The 18,084-nt window shown below is 39.4% G+C and overlaps 1 protein-coding gene across 4 annotated transcripts in view; it reads right to left on the bottom strand.

Moving 5' to 3' along the window:
• The window catches only part of TSPAN5 (tetraspanin 5), a 79,876-nt gene that overhangs the window by 12,154 nt on the left and 49,638 nt on the right, over positions 1-18,084 (bottom strand). For 2 of the 4 annotated variants that reach the window (XM_052682146.1, XM_052682148.1), the window contains exon 2: positions 8,602-8,652. In XM_052682146.1, the coding sequence (XP_052538106.1) occupies positions 8,602-8,652 (51 nt within the window). Of the gene's footprint in view, positions 1-4,627; positions 4,731-8,601; positions 8,653-13,948; positions 13,970-18,084 lie in introns of those variants that run through there. The other 2 variants (XM_052682147.1, XM_052682150.1) reach the window with 2 other exon arrangements.

The following is an 18,084-nucleotide window of genomic DNA, read 5'->3' as shown; positions in this document are numbered from 1 at the left end:
CAGCTTGGGTTAGATTTATCACATGGTAAACTACACATGCTGTATTTTAGATACAACAGTCAGCAGAGCCCACTTATGATGCCATTAATTCCTAAGATATAGAGCTTGGGTTGTCATGCCAGGAGTCTTGAGAACCTACTTTATTGATCTGAACACATTTTAGCCAGAGTTTGGCTGATGTTGAACATATGGGCCATATCAAGGAGCAAATACAAAGTCTTCCTTATTCCAGTGAGACTGCGGAGGAACAGTTACAATTCCACAAAGCCTTCTGGCAGCAAAAAAGCTGAAGCACCACCGCTTCATTCCTTCATTTATCTTTAGTGTCATAGGTCAATACAAAGCACACTGCTGCAGTGGACATTTCTGCACGTGTTCCTTCAAAGAAGCCTGAATGCAGGCTGAGTGTTCTGGACTACTGCTTTCCCTACTAACTCCTGAGTTAACTATGGCTTGAAAAGCAACTATAGATGTTCTGCTCTACAGCTTCTTGTTTGCAGATCTACTCTCAAGTTTTTCATCCTTTTACTTGTTCCTGCTCATATCCACTTTGCTTCTTTTGCTCCCAGAACAGCAATAGTTTTAAACAATTTTATCATAGCATCATTTCAAAAAGTTGTTAGTAACTCTGTTAACAAGTAACTCTTCATAATTGTAACTTTGGATCCTTGATTTTGTTTTTTAATACTCAATTTGGGCCACCCATAGCACATAAATAGTCACGCACCCAGTATCTCTAATACAGCACATCAGTCTGCAATCACTTCCATTATTTCCTCCACACAAAACTGACACTGAATAAACTGGAAATGAAGACAGTCTGTAATACTTTTTATTTCTGAATGACAGACTGGATAAAATAGGTGCCTGAATTCTCCAATGCACACAGCGAGGAGCCTTGGAAGAGACCAGAAAACATAAGAAAACAACAAAAAACAGAACGCCATCTAACTCTAACTTACAAACAATGAACAAGAATGAGTTAACATTCTCAGACTAGATTTTCCTCCTACTAGAGAAGGCAATCCCCCCGACAGAGGGATGAAAAAAATATATTCACTGCTTTCCTCCTACAGCACATACAGTACTAGACATTGTCATTCATTACAAAGGCAAGAATAGATGCGATGCATAATATAACACAATGCTGCTCAGAACCAGTATTGCTGTCAAACCAGACCAGTTGGTATGCCTCCTTTTCTAAGTAATCAGTGATGAGATGGTACAAGTCAGACTGAATTGAACACTTAAATCAATTTGTACAGAAGTTTTCCACCACTGTTTCTTGATTACATGAGCCATGAAAAAAGAAATCGAAGGATACAACTTTCTGGCTAAGAATAACAAACAATAAGCAGCATAACCTAACGCACAAACCTCCGAAAAAGGCACTGCTTTGGGCATACACAAGTCAGGAAACACAACCTCTACCTCAAAGAAAAGGTATGCCATAGTGACTTCCAATCACGTTTGGAAATCCTGTCTATGTTTTCCCCCATGAGAACAGGTTATCATAGAATCATAGAATCACCAAGGTTGGAAAAGACCTAAAAGATCACCCAGACCAACCGTTCACCTATTCCCAATAGCTCCCACTAAACCATGTCCCTCAACACAACATCCAGCAATGCCTTAAGCAAAAACTACTCCTAATTTCTTTGAATATTAGCTCATACTTTTTCATTAATGCACTATAGCAAAGGATAAAAACAATCATTGGAAAAAGGACATTGCCTATTGCAATTATTTTCCTTCAAAAAAAAAAAATCGAGAAGGATAAATGGTCATTTAAGTCTCTCTTCATAAGACAGTTTGGTCTTACTTTTGAAAGAAAAGAGAAAACAGTCTAATCAAGTTATTTTCCTTTTGAAAGTAGTAAAATTCAAATCAAAGACAAAATCCAAGTGTAATTCAGTTAACACCTCTAGACCCTGCTCTTTGAGAAGCTAGTCTTTATACAAATAAGTGTTAATAAGAAGAAATACACAACTTCATACTTTCATTACACCTAATGACAATAAAATTTAGCAAATTGGTTGTATTTCTATTCCCTTCCTGATCATGCCATTTCCCAATTTACTTGATTTTAGCACTGGCCACAAGCTGGCTTGTCACTCAGCAAAAGTCACTCACATCTAAGCAGAGTTCTCCTCCAGATTCTGATTGCTCAGTACAGCTGTGATCTGACATGTACTGAAGTAAAACAATACAGGCTTTATCTGTCATTGTTCGTAGTGAGAGAGGTGCCTTGGAGAGCACCTTTATGTGCATCTTTTGCTAGTCCACATATGACAATCATAAACCAAGCCTGGGTAAACTCCAAGTAATACATCCTGACAGCACAAAGCATACTGTGTAATTCTCATTTGCTTTGTGTGCTGTCTGCATACGAATCCTAACTTATCAGTATTCTGGAGACACGTCAGAATAAGCAGTCTTCTGAGTGGCTTTGGCAATAAAACCATTGCTAGCAAGAGGAATGACAAACACAGACAATGTTGTGTGCTTACACCTAGAGATGCACAGAGATAGTGCTTTATTCTGGGGAACACACATAAGTCTCACAATTGCCAATTCTGTCTTCATCCCATCTTCAGCCAAAAGCAGAAAGAAATGTGTATGGAGCTGACTGAGCAGAGGAAGAGGAATCCTGCAAGACAACACTGCTTATTCCAGCGACACTCTGAATCCTCAGGGCTACCTGAGGTGCATGTGGCGATTGTTCACCAGCTCATCTCTTCAAGGGATGAAAAGCCTAAACACATCACTGTAAATCTTTTAAAGATGGGCTCTCTCCAAATGAAAAGAAATTTTTCTCAGCAACACTACTGCAGAAGTCCAATCTTTACCACAACACAGTTGCAAGTACTATCAATATTCTGGCATCTAACAGGAAGAAAAACTTTTTTTTTCTTAAATCTATATTCACACTTCAGAAGTATGGTAATGTTTCCGGGGTGCACACACAGCACTTCTTTGGTAGTTCAGACATATGCCTAATCTTTACTTGACAGTAAACGCTTTGTGCAGAGCCACACATGCTAATACTTTTCTTCTCTCAGTGGCACCAATCCAGGGGCTCTACTGCAGTCCCACAAGGAGAGCCAGCAGTGCTCTCTGGATGAGCTCCAGCTCATCTGCTTGCTCTGTTCCCCCACCCTCAGCTGCCTGCTGTACATTTGAATGTTGAGGTTCTTAATCTTTTCATCCCCTGCAAGTCACTTTTTGTTCACAGTTATAAAGAAGCAAAACCATCCATAAATGAACTACAATCAATAATGGTGGTTACAAAAAAGTTGCTTTATTTGTGAAGTGTATCTGATTTTGGCCACTAGGATAGAATGACACAGGCATACAACTGGAAAGACTGACATATTTCTAAACCACCCCACATTCATGAGATAAGTCAAGTGAAACAGCAGGATCTGTTCCTTTCTCCAATGAAGGAGTGGTGGGGAAGCATTTGCGGTGACTTCTGCCACACCAACAAATACCAGATCATCAAACCAGGCCCATGAGAAGCTCCTAAAAAAAAACCCAAAAAAAACAGGGAAGTGACTCCCTCTAGTACAAAAGCAAACCATTTTAAGAGAGGTGCCTGAATCTAGTGACCTGTTGTCATGCTACCTTTTTTTTTTAAAAAAAAAAAAAAAAACAAAATGGCCAGAGCTGTGCACCCTACACGCTAGATTTCATGCATAGCTCAAGGCAAAGGAAAAATACTGATCTTGAAGACACTTGATAAGGCCTCTCCCAGTATTATAGCTGCACTGTTGCTTGCTTTTATCCCATCAAAAAAGATGAAGAAAGCAACATTTACTTCCACACGGATTTCTCCTTCCTATACAGAGATTACTAGGACCACTTACACCACTTCCCAAAGCCAGACCTCTAACTCCTGCTCTAACCTTTGATATTTGATACATATCTATATTATCTATATTTGCATTTCAGTTCATGTAAAAGGACTCCCCATAAGCTATGCTTCAGTCCATATGAAAGTCACAGACCACACAAACTAGATTACTGACAAATGAAGAGATGGCTCCATAATACACAACTTGTGCTCAGACAGTAGGAGACATTCAGTCCATGGGATCACCTAGAATTAGCCTGAAGAAAACAGCAGCACACTCAGCAGTCCCCATGACAAACAATATCCCAGTGGGCCACAAAAAGAAGAAATCAACACAAGTAGGATGGGAGAACTCAAGAGGAAATGCACAAAAATATTTAAGATATAATATTTAAGGAAAAAAGCCACTAAACATTTCTGCTGCAGAAGCATATTTCCAGAATGAAGAAGAAAGCGGTCAGAAAAAAAGTTCAGCAATACAAGACCTTCAGAAACATTTCTTCTCTGCAGCCTAAGAATTAACCTTTCCACAAGCCTGTCTCCAGGACTTAGAAATGCTGGCAAGCAGAAACACACAGAAGTGATTTCCAAATGTATTATTTTAAAATGGAAAAAAAAATCTACTTCCACAAGCTTTTTGCAGTTTCTCCACGCTGTGCATCTGAGCAAGCATGAAGAACAGAACATTGATCATCGAAATATGCCCAATTCCACTCCAGCATTTAGTCTCTGCAATTTAGAAACTGGATGAGCAGTGTTTACAGAACTCACCTCCTTGATTTTTGTTGGTTTTGTATTTCCCACAGCAAACAGTAATAGCAGGAAATCTTTCATTTCCAAGGTTCTAGTGAAGTAGACTAGCCTAACTTCCTTACTGCAGCAAAGTAGAGTTCAACACATGAATAACTGTTAGAAATACACATAAAAACAGTTTTTTCCACTTTTCAGGATTAATGGTTACAGGGTGTTGGAACACTTCTAAAAATTATTTAAAAACATCTTTAGAAAATGAATCTGTATGTACTGAAATCTAAACTTAAATGTACCAGCGAGATCTAATTGACATGAAAAAGTCAAGTTTAAAACTTGAGATCCAGACCAAGAGCTCCTACACACCGACAGCACTGTGCAGGCACATAGACATTACATATTGTTACTCCAAAGTGTGGAAGTTGGCTTCTGAGCTGGAATATCTTCTAGTTATGCTGATTTAATAAGAAAAACTTTGAAACTAAACTTATGCATGCAACCAGCCTTTTCCACTTCTCCCACTTCATTTCAGTCAACCTTGGAAGTAAATTAAGGCTGATCAACAAATTTTGTGAGTATCTAAACATTTTTTTCCATTTCCATTTTAGAATCTCTGCTTTTACAACCTATACCTATTACCTAATGCAGATTCCAAAACCTAAGTACTTGCTTTCTAAAAGCTCCCACTCTACAGTCCCCAAAAGCCTCTGAGAACATAAAAGCAATTCATCATTCATTCTCACTGCACTTACATGTAAATCTCCTGCAGGTAGTGAGAGAACCACAAAGTTTGTTTTCCTAAGTACCTACTGGCATCATACCATGAACACTCTCAATGAGCCTTAAGACCACATTATTTAATATTCACAACCAAGGAGGGAAGTACACATTTTGTACAGGGTGAATTTGTTTGTAAAAGGCAACAGAAAAGATTGCTTGAAGTGGTCTAAAAAATTAGTGAAATATAACGACCGTGTATTTTTTCCTGCTGCTGAGCAAACACTGTAAGTTGCTTGGACTTAGTGTAGCCTTTTTATATGCTAACAAGCTAGGAGGAGGAGGAAGGGGTGGGTGTCAGCTGCTCAGTGGATGAACTTTTTTTTCCTCAAACAGTACTATACCAAGTCTAGTGAGCCTGAAAACACTGGGAGATTGTGAGCTATATAGTGCATCTATGGTATAGAAAGCTTTATTCATCCCTCAAGTTTATTGCCCCCACCTCCAGTTCTCTTTCTGAGTCCACGATTCAGAATGCTAATTGCTCAGATTTTGTTCAGGCCTGGCTGGCTGGCTGTCAAGCCAATTCTACTGCCTGGTTGACAAATGAGCTCTTTTGCCTCCCTGCAAAGGAAGGTCATGAGACTGTGTGCTTTTTTCTTTACTTTTTTTTTTCTCTTCAGTTTAAAGTCTAAAGAGAATTCAAACCAATCTAGCAAAAAAGAGAAACCAGCCACTAAATCAACTAATCTATCACAGTCTCACCTGGCAGCAAACAGGCTTCCTATAAAATGTGGATTACTTCATTATATCCTGTATTTTTAACATGGCCTTGTACACTATTTTTCTGTGATGCAGCAGAACTACATACAAGTCAACAACTAGGACAAAGAACAACAAAGCTAGATGTAAATCCTTCTGAAGACCTAATCTGGCAAAAACATGGTAAGTTTATGTTTACATATTATACAATAGTACTATTAAGTTCAATACTGTCAAAGATTTAGTTCATTGGGACAGCAGCAGTCTTCACAGCACAACAGAACGTTCAAATAAAAAAACAGTTGAAAGAGTTGAGGCCCTGGTATAGAGCACCACTGACAAGAGCATGGCTGCATTTTTCTCCCAACACCTTCTGGGAGACAGATTCCCCACCACCTGAGCCTTCTCAAGTCTGAACAGGCCCAGCTCACTCAACCTTTCCTTGTAGGAAAGGTTCCTTATCTTCATGGCCCTTTGTTGGGCACTTACTAATATGTCCACATCTCTTGCTTACTGAGGGGCCCACAACTCAACCCAACACTCCAGCTGAAGCCTCACCAGTGCTGAGCAAAGGGAAAGGATCCCGTCCCTCCACTTGCTGGCAACCCTTTGCCCAATGCAGTCCAGAACATCATTGGCTAGAACTGCCTCTGCAGCACAGGCATGCAGCTGGCTTCTGTTCAATCTGCAGTCCACAGGTCCTTTTCTGCAGAGCTGCTTTCCTGTCTTACAGCGTTGCATTACAACAGACCATGATGCAAACTGATATTCACATCAGCCACATCAATCAAGTTACAGATCTTCCAAGTGTTTGGCTTCACCTGCTCATCTGTCAGCTCCAGACTGCAAGCTGCAGCAAGAACAACTCTGTATGGGATGTAGCTGATCCACCCCTCCAGTTGCATGGGCACTACAATTACCTGGCACTTGATCCTAAGTCAAGTCCTGGCCATTTTCTGTCCCCAGGAAACGCTTAACATGACATGACAACAGATATATAGACCTTGAGTAAAAACATGATTTTTTTATGATATTTACTATTATGAATCGAAAGGTGGGGGTGGTTTCACATACAGACAATAAATAAAAAAAAACAAAAACCAACAACCTTTCTGTTAGAACCACCTCTGGCTGCAGGGGCAGCATATTTCAGACTTCAGAAACTATAAAAGCTCTTTTCCCTTTACCTGCTCATTTATTCCAAATAGGAATAATCTGTATTACCACAGTAATTATACAAAAAAATGTTCAGAACTTTTCTGGTAAGCTACTCTGAAATATATTACTTTTCTGAGGCTTAGACACAGGCATCATAAGCTCCATGAGTATGCTCAGATAACTCAGTTAAACATGTTTGTACATTTCTGCTGAATGACAGCACCACTTTCCAAACCTATTCAAGGTTTCCAACATGAGCATCATATGGTAGGTAAATATATGGGTAACACACTTAAATACAGGCTTTTACGTACAAACATGTATATGGTGTGAGATAGTTAACACTCTATTACAAGCTGAGAGCTAGTTTTTGCATAGAGCAATTAGCATTTAAGTCAATAACTCACTTCCAAATCAGCAAAATTTGTCCTGAATTTAAGTGGCAAAACTCCAGTGTTTCCAATGTGGTTTTTCTCTGCTGCAAGTGCCAGTTATTATGCCTGAAGTAAATATTAGCTTAAAACACTAACTTAGTGTTTTCAATCAAAAAAGAAAAACATCACTTAACTATATCATAGCACCAATGTTATCATCCAGGGTCGGATTTTGGTTTGTTGTTGGTGGTTTTTTTTCTTCGTTTTTAAACAAACAAGGAAATTCTGGCTTTAATTTTAGCAGTTGTATTTCAGTAACCCAATACATACTGACTTCTTTTGTATGTTATGCTTTGATACTTTATCTTCTTTCTTACTTCTGTAGTGAGCAAACTAAAAATCAGGCTTTGGTTCACAAGTGAATTCTCTCTCTCCACCTTTTCCTTCCTTTATTCTTATTTCCCAATTGACTTTACAGTCTCAAAACAGAAAGATTTCCAGTGTACAACCTTATATTCTGCATAAGGAAAAAACTAAAATTTATCTTCTTTGCCTCAGATTTCATTTGGTTTCCTTAAGAGAAGCAGCAAGAAGCACGCTACGCACAGACAAAGCTGAGAAGGCTCACTTTCAAGAAGTTGCCTTCTGAGACACGTAGGCTACCTCTCATTCCTAGGGACACACTGCCAACACTGCCTTCAGTAGAGCATTCTATTATCTGTACTGCTGTTTGAGCATGTATGGATTGAAATGGTTATTTTATGTGCAAGTGTCAGCCATGATTCCTTGCCAAAGTATTCTTGGGAAAAATGCCTCAGATCTTCCCCTAGGAGAACCTAGCCAAGGTAGTGTTTTATTTTTTTGACAGAGAAGTTTGATTTTGTTTCAGAAGAAACTGTGTGGACACACTAAATGTGCAGCATACTGCTATTCCAATATTTCATCAGAAAGAAAAATGTTTGTTTGGTGCTATATTCAACTTACCTTTTCATTCCATGCCCACAATCCAATCCCAAGAAATGCTATGCCAAGGAACTAAAGAGAAAAAGAAAAGAAAAAATATCAGAATAGGAACTATAAATTTAAAGATTAATTTATTTTTAAACATACATATTACCTCATCCTCTGTATTGGATAATTAATTTTATCACGACTTTGGGGGCTTCCTAAGAGTTTTAAAACATGAATAGTTGTGTTTTCTTTATTTTAAAGCTCAACCATTAGAACTGGAGGACTCCACATACTGCACAGTGATATTTCATGCAGAAACAGTAGACACAACAAACATCACTTTCTCAGCATCATGCAAGTAAGACTTCTTGAACTTGACTGTGAAGTTTGGTTTGGGGGTAGTCTGTCAAGTAACAAATTATTTTCTCATTGCATTATCCATCACCTGTGAGAACAACTGTCGTCAAACCTCTTACAGATCACACACATTAAGAGAAAAGGATTAAAAGAAAGCCCTCAACACACTTACACTATCAGTTTAAGCAATGTTACCCACAAACACAGAAAACTGTTAAATGACACGAAAAAAATGCCCTTCCTCCACCAAGCACACTCGAAAAAGTATATCTTCCCAAACAACGGAAAAGGGAACAGCTTTTAGGGTTTTGTACATCCTTGCATTTTCTATTCCACTGAATAATTCAAGTGCATCATTCCCCTCTCAACACTACTGGATTTCCATATAAAACCCACATTAAGAATCTCTGAAACAAGCAGAAAAGACAGACTCCATCTCCTGACATCACCACTGTATGTTTGACATGATACAGCACCATCATACAGAATGCTTAAAACAAATGTATTCTGGGTGTCCAAGCACGTTTCTAAACATTCATCTGTCAAACTTTAATCCTTGGTTTTAAAACTTACGTACTGGCTAAAAACAAAGTTATACACACTCTAATTTCAGGACATGTAACAGAATATTGCTCGAACATCAAACTCGTATTTTCTTGTGGTTTCCACACAGTGAGGTGCACAGACTTATTTTGGCACATAGCACATTTTCTCTTAATATCTGCATAAACAGTCAAGTATCCTAATGATTTTTTTCTTTTGCAAAACAGGACAGAAGTGTTTTTCTTTGTCTAGAAGTGGGAGGAAGTGCAAGTATCAACTTCTTTCCCAGAAGTGATTTCAACAACTTCAAAGCAAGGCTCCCACTTATATACACTTAGATGGCAATTTCAGCCTCCACACACCAAGAATTTCTATAAAGCATAATTCAAAATGGAATATACTCATTGTAATACCCTGAAGTTCCCAAATACCTCTCACATATGAGATACTCTGCAAATGTACACTGCCTGCCGAGCAAAGAAGACACTGCCAGCTCACCCAGAAGCACATCTATGCTACTCTCCTTTTTTGATTTGAAGAGTCATGCTTCCGAATTTAAGGAGTACTATAAGCCAGCATTCCTCACAGGAAACTGTCACAAGCTTGGCTATATTAAACACATGATAAATGGAAAAATTTCTTGAGTAGTAAAACAGAACTGCTGGTCAAGAAAGTCTGCTATTTCAACAGCCTTAATTGTCTATAACACATAAGAGATGGATTTGAAAGTATAGCCTCCTGTGACAAACCACATAAGCAAGAAAAGGTTATTTTACCTGTACCAAGAATACCTTATTTCTGGCAAGCTGTCCAGCCATATGTAATCCTTCTGACCGAGTGATTATTTGAAACTTGGTGAGATAAAGCTGCGCAAGTTTTCAAATCACTTTCAGGCTAACACAGTTATTTTGCAGTAACAGGCTCCTTTCATTCTTTCTTACGCAGCCAAAAGCACCAAGGACTAAGGAATAGGAGTGGGGGGGAAAAGAAAAACTGAACTTGGAAATTGTGAATTTTTACTTTTATTTCTAGAGATACAAAACACTGTTTTGTGAGTAGCTGAAAATACTTTTGAACACACCAAACAAGGAAAACCAGAAAGAATTTGATCAGTGCCTATAAATATGTAACTTAATAGCCATAAACATCAGCTGCTAGACTGGCTCAGATCCACTAGCTGTATTAAATGTAATCCAGTCAAGTGTCCTTATCATTCACCAGATGTTGAAGCTTACAGGGGTAAGGCATTACTTCATGAGTTGCAAATGGTAACTTGTAGCCTCCTTGGGTCTCCAGCCAGACTGATCTCATCACTCAACTGTAAAGTGAGATGAGACTGCACTATGCTAAGCTGGAGCACCTAAAAAAACTGATACTGTCAAGCCCCTGGAAAGCCTGTTAACAAAAACCAGAAAACATTCTCGAGAGGACTCAAAGAAATATATGCTGCTCTGTCCTCTTCATACTACAAAATGGAAATCTCTGTCCAGTTGCCTTTTGAGCAGCTGATGAAAGAGGAACAACAGACAATACCCATCAGGAGAAGAAAACGTTCAGGATGGAATCATGAGTTCTGTCACAGGATGCTGTAGAAACTGAACACTTCAAGGCATTCAGAAGCAGAATTAGATAAATTCATTTAGGATCCACAGCTATCGAAGAGTGACTCTGGCACAGCTTCTGGCTCAGTAAGTTTCTATACCATTGCTTACCAGGAGAATATAAGCAGGAAAAGATGCTTGTGTAGATGCTTTGTTTCTTGAACATCTCATTCCTTAGGATTACACTTACTTGCATTAGTTGAGTCAAAACAGTGAGCAAGAAATACAGCTGGCCTAACTCCCTACACTCGCTCCCCAGAAATGCTTACCCTCACACAAACAGCCTGCTGGGAGGGTGAAGCTCAGAGGAATCTCAGTAATCCCCACTGGCAGAAGAGAGATGCTTGCTAGGAGACTTACACCTCTTCCCAGGATTAACTTGAAAATTCCTTGGCAATCATAAAAGAAACTTTTCAGCAGCTTTTAGGAAGTGCTTAGCAAAAATCCCTCCACATTTTTGCTATTAGAAGCAGAGGTAAAGCAGGATGCACACTCTATTTATCTTGCAATTTTTCAGCATGTCTCCATGAGTGTCTTATTCTGCTTGTTTGTAACCAAAAAGAAAATCTGTTCACCCTAAGCACATGGGAAGAGAATGGCATAATATGTATTTTGTCAATTAAGTCTGGAAAATTTTATTTACGCCCTTTAAATTATTCCAATGAGTAATCGAGAGGTGGAAGTTTGCCTCATTATTACAGGAAAGACAGCTTTAATTCTCCCCAGATATCTAGTAAGACCAATCAGCCAAACTGTACATGGTCACCAGATCTAGGATAAAGCTTGTAAAATCTTGTTTTTTGGGTTTTTTTTTTTCCAAACAATAGTTTGCAAGAGAACATTAAAGCATTTCTCTACAGTATCACAGCATTATGAAAGACTCGCATAATAGCACTTTTTGAGCCATAGGTTTTGACTCCATAAGCACCAAATAAATGTGTTCAAATTTCTCTTTTCTAAAGCATGTAGCAATATTTGTACTGCTGCTCTGCTCATAAAGTTTATGTGCAGTTTTCAGAAGTGGACTGATCAATAAGTGCTTCAAGCTGCATATATCTTATTCCTAGTCTTAGCTGCATGGAAGAAAATGATTTCTTGTTGCTAGGGATACAGCATTATGCGGAACACTATTTCATTTGAAGGATGCTGAAGTAAATACTAATGTAAACATGAGATACAACTTCAGAGAAAGATGAGCTTAAGCAGAGCGATCAGACATTTCATACACCAAATTTTTCATTTCAGCTGACACGGTGACTTGGCAGCAGTTTTCAATCAAAAGCACAACCACCGCAGACCAAGCAGCAAAAAGGTTGGTTAATGTGCCATAAGCCAATGTATGTCCACATGTGAATGCATTATTAAAGGGTTGTGAGAGAAGGAACTAGAGCACAGCTGCCTTTCTACCTTCATCACACCATACAAACACACTAGCAAAAAGCATGTCAAACCTGAGAAAGCTCAGAGACAGAACTTCCTAACAACTGCTTTATTAAGTTACATACTTAAGGGAGCACGCAAATTTCTCATCTGCTCTGTATGCTTCAAGAACTGTGTGTAGTGTTAGCAAGGAGACTCAGGATTCCTACAACTGGTTCTGTGTTTCTTCCTTGGCAATATCCTGCAGGCTCTTCACACAGGAACATTTCCTCCTGTGCGATTCCAGCCAGTACAAGGGACAGCAAGGTACAGTAGTTTACTGATAAATGCAGCAAGTGACCAGGACACTATGAAGAGTTTTTTTCACATCCCGAAACACAGTCAGGAAAACACAGCACTTCTGAACTAAGCACATATGTAAAAGCAGCACTGACAAGTTCTTAACTGAGCCCAAAATCCCAGACGAATAATTTTTCCCTAAGCACTTCCTCCGCAGCAGCCTGTGTTAACACGCACTCGTAGAAATTTCAAAGACAGAACACTCACTGCTTTCTTTAAAGTATTTTATACGAAATCAACCTCTTGGTTTTCAACCAAGGGCAAAAAGGAGATTAATTACTCCGTCAGAGCACAAAATATTATTGTTACTTAGCTTTAGGTAGTACTGACAGAGAAAGGATGCCAAAACAGAGTTTAAAATAAAGATTCGTGACTTTGTTTCTGCTCTTTATGCCACTGACGTGCATCCTGCTGTAAGTATGTCTATTGGTATTCCTTCAACAACTGAAATAAGACACTCTCTTAACTCTTGTCTCAGCCTCACAGCTTCCAGCAGGACCAGTATTACACAGGAGGAAGATAGCAGAAGTGTGCTTTTTTCCTGCTTCCCCATGCTCCGGTTCCAGTGTTTTTTCTGTTCTGAAACCAACCCTAGCACAGCATTTCATTTTCAGGTGGCTAAACACATGTTGTGGCCACAAGAAAGGCAAACTGCTCAAAATGTACACATTCATTTATGTGTTCATGACAGTGCTTATAAAAAAAGTGTCCACTTAAAGCCCACCTCTTATTCCCCTTGAGATATCAACAGCAAGACTACACGATGTACTACAGTAAATGAACAAAGTTGCTGCAAATGTGACTAATTACCATTTTGGTCCGTAGCAACCAAAAAAATGCCCTGCTAAAAAATGTCTGATTTATATCTATTTTATGTGATGCTTTTCAAAAAATGTTAAACTGCATTTCACAGATAACTGTTCATGTAATACCTGTTATAAATCACACATATGAGGAAGAAAAAAAATCCCAGTCTTCACACTCTTTTTGTTCAGCTGAATTAGAGAAACAATTGATTCTATAGAATCATCCAAAGTAGAAAACCAGATCTGAGAACAATGAGACAGGCCATCTGTTTTATCCTGCAGGACTCTTAGCATGAAGAATTGTATAATTCTTTACTAATGTATTTTCTAATGAAGAATTAAGCTTCTACAAACCTCCATTTTGAGTGCAAGGTGCTGTGGCTGTTAGTGCATCTCTAATTTACACCCAGTATAGGATTTTCTGGTAAATTCGTTTTAAAAGTAAGCCAGTTGTACCTCTCCTCCTGCCCCAACTGTACAACCATTTGCCATTAGTTTTCTTATTGCCTTCTCCTGTTCTTTAATTGCAAAAGCAAGACATCTGCTTTCTGTTACAGCTGCTCTATGTATTTATTTTATTGCTTTCTGGTGGTGCAATAGTAAGTACTGCCAATCAGCTTGCAGCAAGAGTCCCTATAGACTGAAGTTCCTCTCCTCTTGTCCACAGAAATTGATATACTGGAAAACATAAAAAGGAGGATGAATTAGACCCAATTTCTCCTGCTCCAACTTTTGAATAACAATTCCCCTCAAGCCTAGATAAAATACATTTAACTCTTTCCAAGCTCACAGTAAGTCGCTGCAAGCACAGTTCCTAAGTGGGAAGACAGAAATTCTGCTATATACACCTCTGTGTGGGCCTCTTCCGTAGCCTCCCTTCTGAGCCATGCTAAGTGTTCGGTCTGCTTCTGCTTTTCCTCTCCAGCCTTGTTCTCTCATCTGTACCACCTTCACCTCTGGCTCAGGCCCCTCCCCTGCAGCTTCTCTGCATCTCTGCCTGAAGCCACTTTCTATTTATAAAAATGCCCAAAAATTCGGGAAGTGGTGCTGCAGCAAAATTTGAAAACAGTATGGGATTAAAACAACCACAGGGAGCTGAAGTGCCTGGAAGCTTAAAATAAGAGAACTGAATATTGTGTCTCTATTCTCTCTGCATGGTCCAACTACTGAAATCTGAAATGTAACTTTTCATCCTGGTCTGCAAATAAGAAAAAAAAGCCAAGGTAAAGAAAGCACATTTTCCTTCATGCTAGGCTGAAGTTGAGCATCTCAGAGCAGTGCAGTGAATGGGTTGCTGACCAGGACTTGCAGCTTCCTACTGCTGATGTCAGTGAGACTCCTCTGGTTCCAGTCTTGTTGCTGAGTGCACCTGGTTTGGTTTGCTTTCACCTGAGCAAAAGGGTATTTAGGTGCGGCCCTGCCACAACTCTTCACACCATTTTTTCTAGAGTTATTTTTCCATTAAAAGGAGGAAAAAAAAGACTACAAAACAAAGCATACCTGAAACTCTCTTTGTGAAACAGATAGACAAATACTCATTTCAGCCACTGTAACATCCAATTCAGGCATTTGATACAGCAAACAGAAAAGACCTGAGCTAGCTTTTTCCTTGGTAACAAATTGATGTAAGCAGCAGAGCCAGGGAACACAAACAGGTACGTTTGTCAACACAGCAGGATGCTTCCAACCTCAGCAATTCCTCCAGAGACAGCAGCCAGAGCTCCGCTGCACAGGCTGCCCACGCAGCAGGAATCTCCCACTCCACTGTCCCAGCAGCCACATTCCCACATCCCAGGCCATTTCCAGGAACTGCACTGAAATCCATTTACTAACAGGAAGTCAGCGTGTGTGGAGCGCGAGGGAGACATGAAAAGCCTGGGCAATTCTGGATAGACAAGCACACTAAGTGAACAGCACCAGCTTTACAGGTAAACTTGGGCTGAACAGTTTAACCTGGCACTTGGTGTACTTTGAGAAGGAACTACACAGAAATTGGAGCGCGTGCTGCGTGAACAGTCAATGCACAGCCAGTCTATAAACACATTGAGCTTTTTCCAGCAGCAGCTTTACTGCCTCTTACCCTCACCAAATATTCCCTCCTAGCTCTTTTTGAGGAGCCCTCACTCAGAAAGATATTCAACACCATTCACATAGCAACTTGTATCTGGTACCCTCTTCTGAGAACAAAGAAGGTATATAAAGGGACTGCAGTAGGCTTAACGAGTTCTTTGACAACACAGCAACTGCTCACTTGCCAGTGTTGCAGCCAGGTGTGTAGAGATGAACAATACTTCTGACAACACAAAAACATAGCCTCAAATGCTATGCCAGCTGTGTCCACGCATGCTTGTATATCCCTCTTTTTCAGAGATGTGGGGAAAAGGAATAAAGCCAAAACATTAGTTTGCCAGGTATCAAAAGTTACTTCCAATAACCACACAGAATTATCAGTCAGCCAGATACACAAAGTTCTGTCAAGTTATTTATTGTTTTGCATCTTGTAGCCCTTGCAATAGAAGCACGTGGTTGGCAGTGTTAGCCACCATCAAACTCTCCACATTTCCCATGTAGCACAGTCTAAGCGGCCAGAACTGAAAAGCTCAGATGAAATATTAAGCCTTACTCTGTGCATCTCTCAGCGCGTGTTTCAGGGGCACTGGTCAGTCTGTGGACCAGAGCTCTGACAAGTTCTGTTCCAGACAATAAGGTAATTTAACCTGGCATTTTCTCTTGGAATGCATTGCTTCTTATTAAATCTAAAGCCAAAGCATCTAAAGGACACACCCTTGATGCACACTACACAAGGTTATCCATCAAATTAATTCGCATTTTTACTTGATATAAAAATTAAACAATGCTTTACTAGATACTTCTATACTGAAAGATAGCTTCCAGATTTCCAGTGAAAGAAGAATTTACAGAAGTAGGCAACAATTTGTCATTTCATCAATAATATTACTTGGCTGGGAGCAGAGCAAACAAAACTGTGATTTCAATTTCTTCTCAAATAAAAGCAATGTGGAACAAACAGGAGATAAATGGTCACAACACTATTGAGCTGAAGGTTTTATTCCTAGGTAAAAGTTCTACAGTTTGGCAACAAACAAAAGCAGCTGCTTGCCTAAATGAAACAAGGCACTAACCCTTTTTTGTCTAGTCTGCAGACCAGACAAAAGTACCCCTGTTATTTGTTATTCTCAACAGAAGAGCTGGGGGCTTGACTAAACGTGTAAAGAAAATGCTCTTCACTACCCTAATGGTGCCCCTTCAAAGAGCTGTTGCCTCATGCGATACTGCAGTCTGAGGAAGATTTGCTCCTAACACTTGTGCTGGACTTGTTTTGGAAAGTATATCATGCTATCCACTGCAACTTAATTTGAGGGCCTTAAGCTTGCTTTAAGAATAAATTCATTGAGAAAACAGATCTACGTTGTAAAATTTCTGGCACACTATGCTGGAGCCTATTTTTTTCACACAACTTCAGCTCAACCAACAGTATGAGCACAATCTCGTAGGTCATATAAAAGGCTCATATATTAAGTACAAATTTTATCCCTCATTTTCTTGTCACTTTAAATGACACAATTTCCATAGACTCTAATTCCTGATGATTGCATTATCTTTACTTAATGTAAAATATTCTGGCTTGCATAAGTGCTAATAGCTAATCTGTCCTGCTGACACCTATCAGGAAAAGAAAGCATTATGAAGTCTGTTTAAGGGAAGTGGAAATGCAGCTGTAGCACATACAGATGAGTCGCTAAGAGAAAAGCTATAAAAAGGAAATGATGCTGCCTTACCTCCTGCAGAGCTGTGCTACTGCAGTCAGTCAGTCTTAGCCTACCGCTCTTCCAAGAGCAGGGAGGCGTGCTGGTATCACCAAGATGTGCAAGTCTTCACGTGCCCACCAGACAGCCTCATTTTCACCCCTGCCTGTAAAAGCCAAGTTGCTGCTCGTGCAATCCCTGCTTTACCTGCATAGTCATCACTGAAGAGGGCAGTATCACAAGATCATTTTTTAAGGAAGCTTTGGAAACAGTAGAATGATCTTAAAAATGAAGTCTTCATTTTATTTATGGTTTTAATTTAGTGCTAGAATGCAATTCCTCCTTCCATAGCAAATATAATTTTTTTTTGCTATTTTCTTACTTCCTGCTCTGCCCCAGAAGGATTTCCAGGCACAAAGTATACAAGAGCACAAAACAGCCTCTTCATAGAAAAAAATATATATATCCTGAGTAACTTTCCATGCTTAATTGAGCATTCTTATAGAAGAGAAGAAAAAGCATTTAGTTTTTAGTATTAGGCACCACAGTAGATCTATTTCCCATGGAACATTTGTCCCGTGCAGAATCTCAAGCGGAACCTTCGCAATCCACAGACTCTCAACATAAGCCTTCCAAGCAAAAGGCAGTATATTTAGCTCAACAGGTTCAAAGATAACATGACTATGGAGAACTCTACCTTTAAGAGTCCCAATGGAATTCACT

This window comes from Tympanuchus pallidicinctus, unplaced genomic scaffold (assembly GCF_026119805.1).
Source record: "Tympanuchus pallidicinctus isolate F22 unplaced genomic scaffold, pur_lepc_1.0 scaffold2, whole genome shotgun sequence".
NCBI classification, from domain to species: Eukaryota; Metazoa; Chordata; class Aves; order Galliformes; family Phasianidae; genus Tympanuchus; species Tympanuchus pallidicinctus.
The sequence above is the reverse complement of the archived record's forward strand: the minus strand, read 5'-3'. Positions and strand labels throughout refer to the sequence as shown.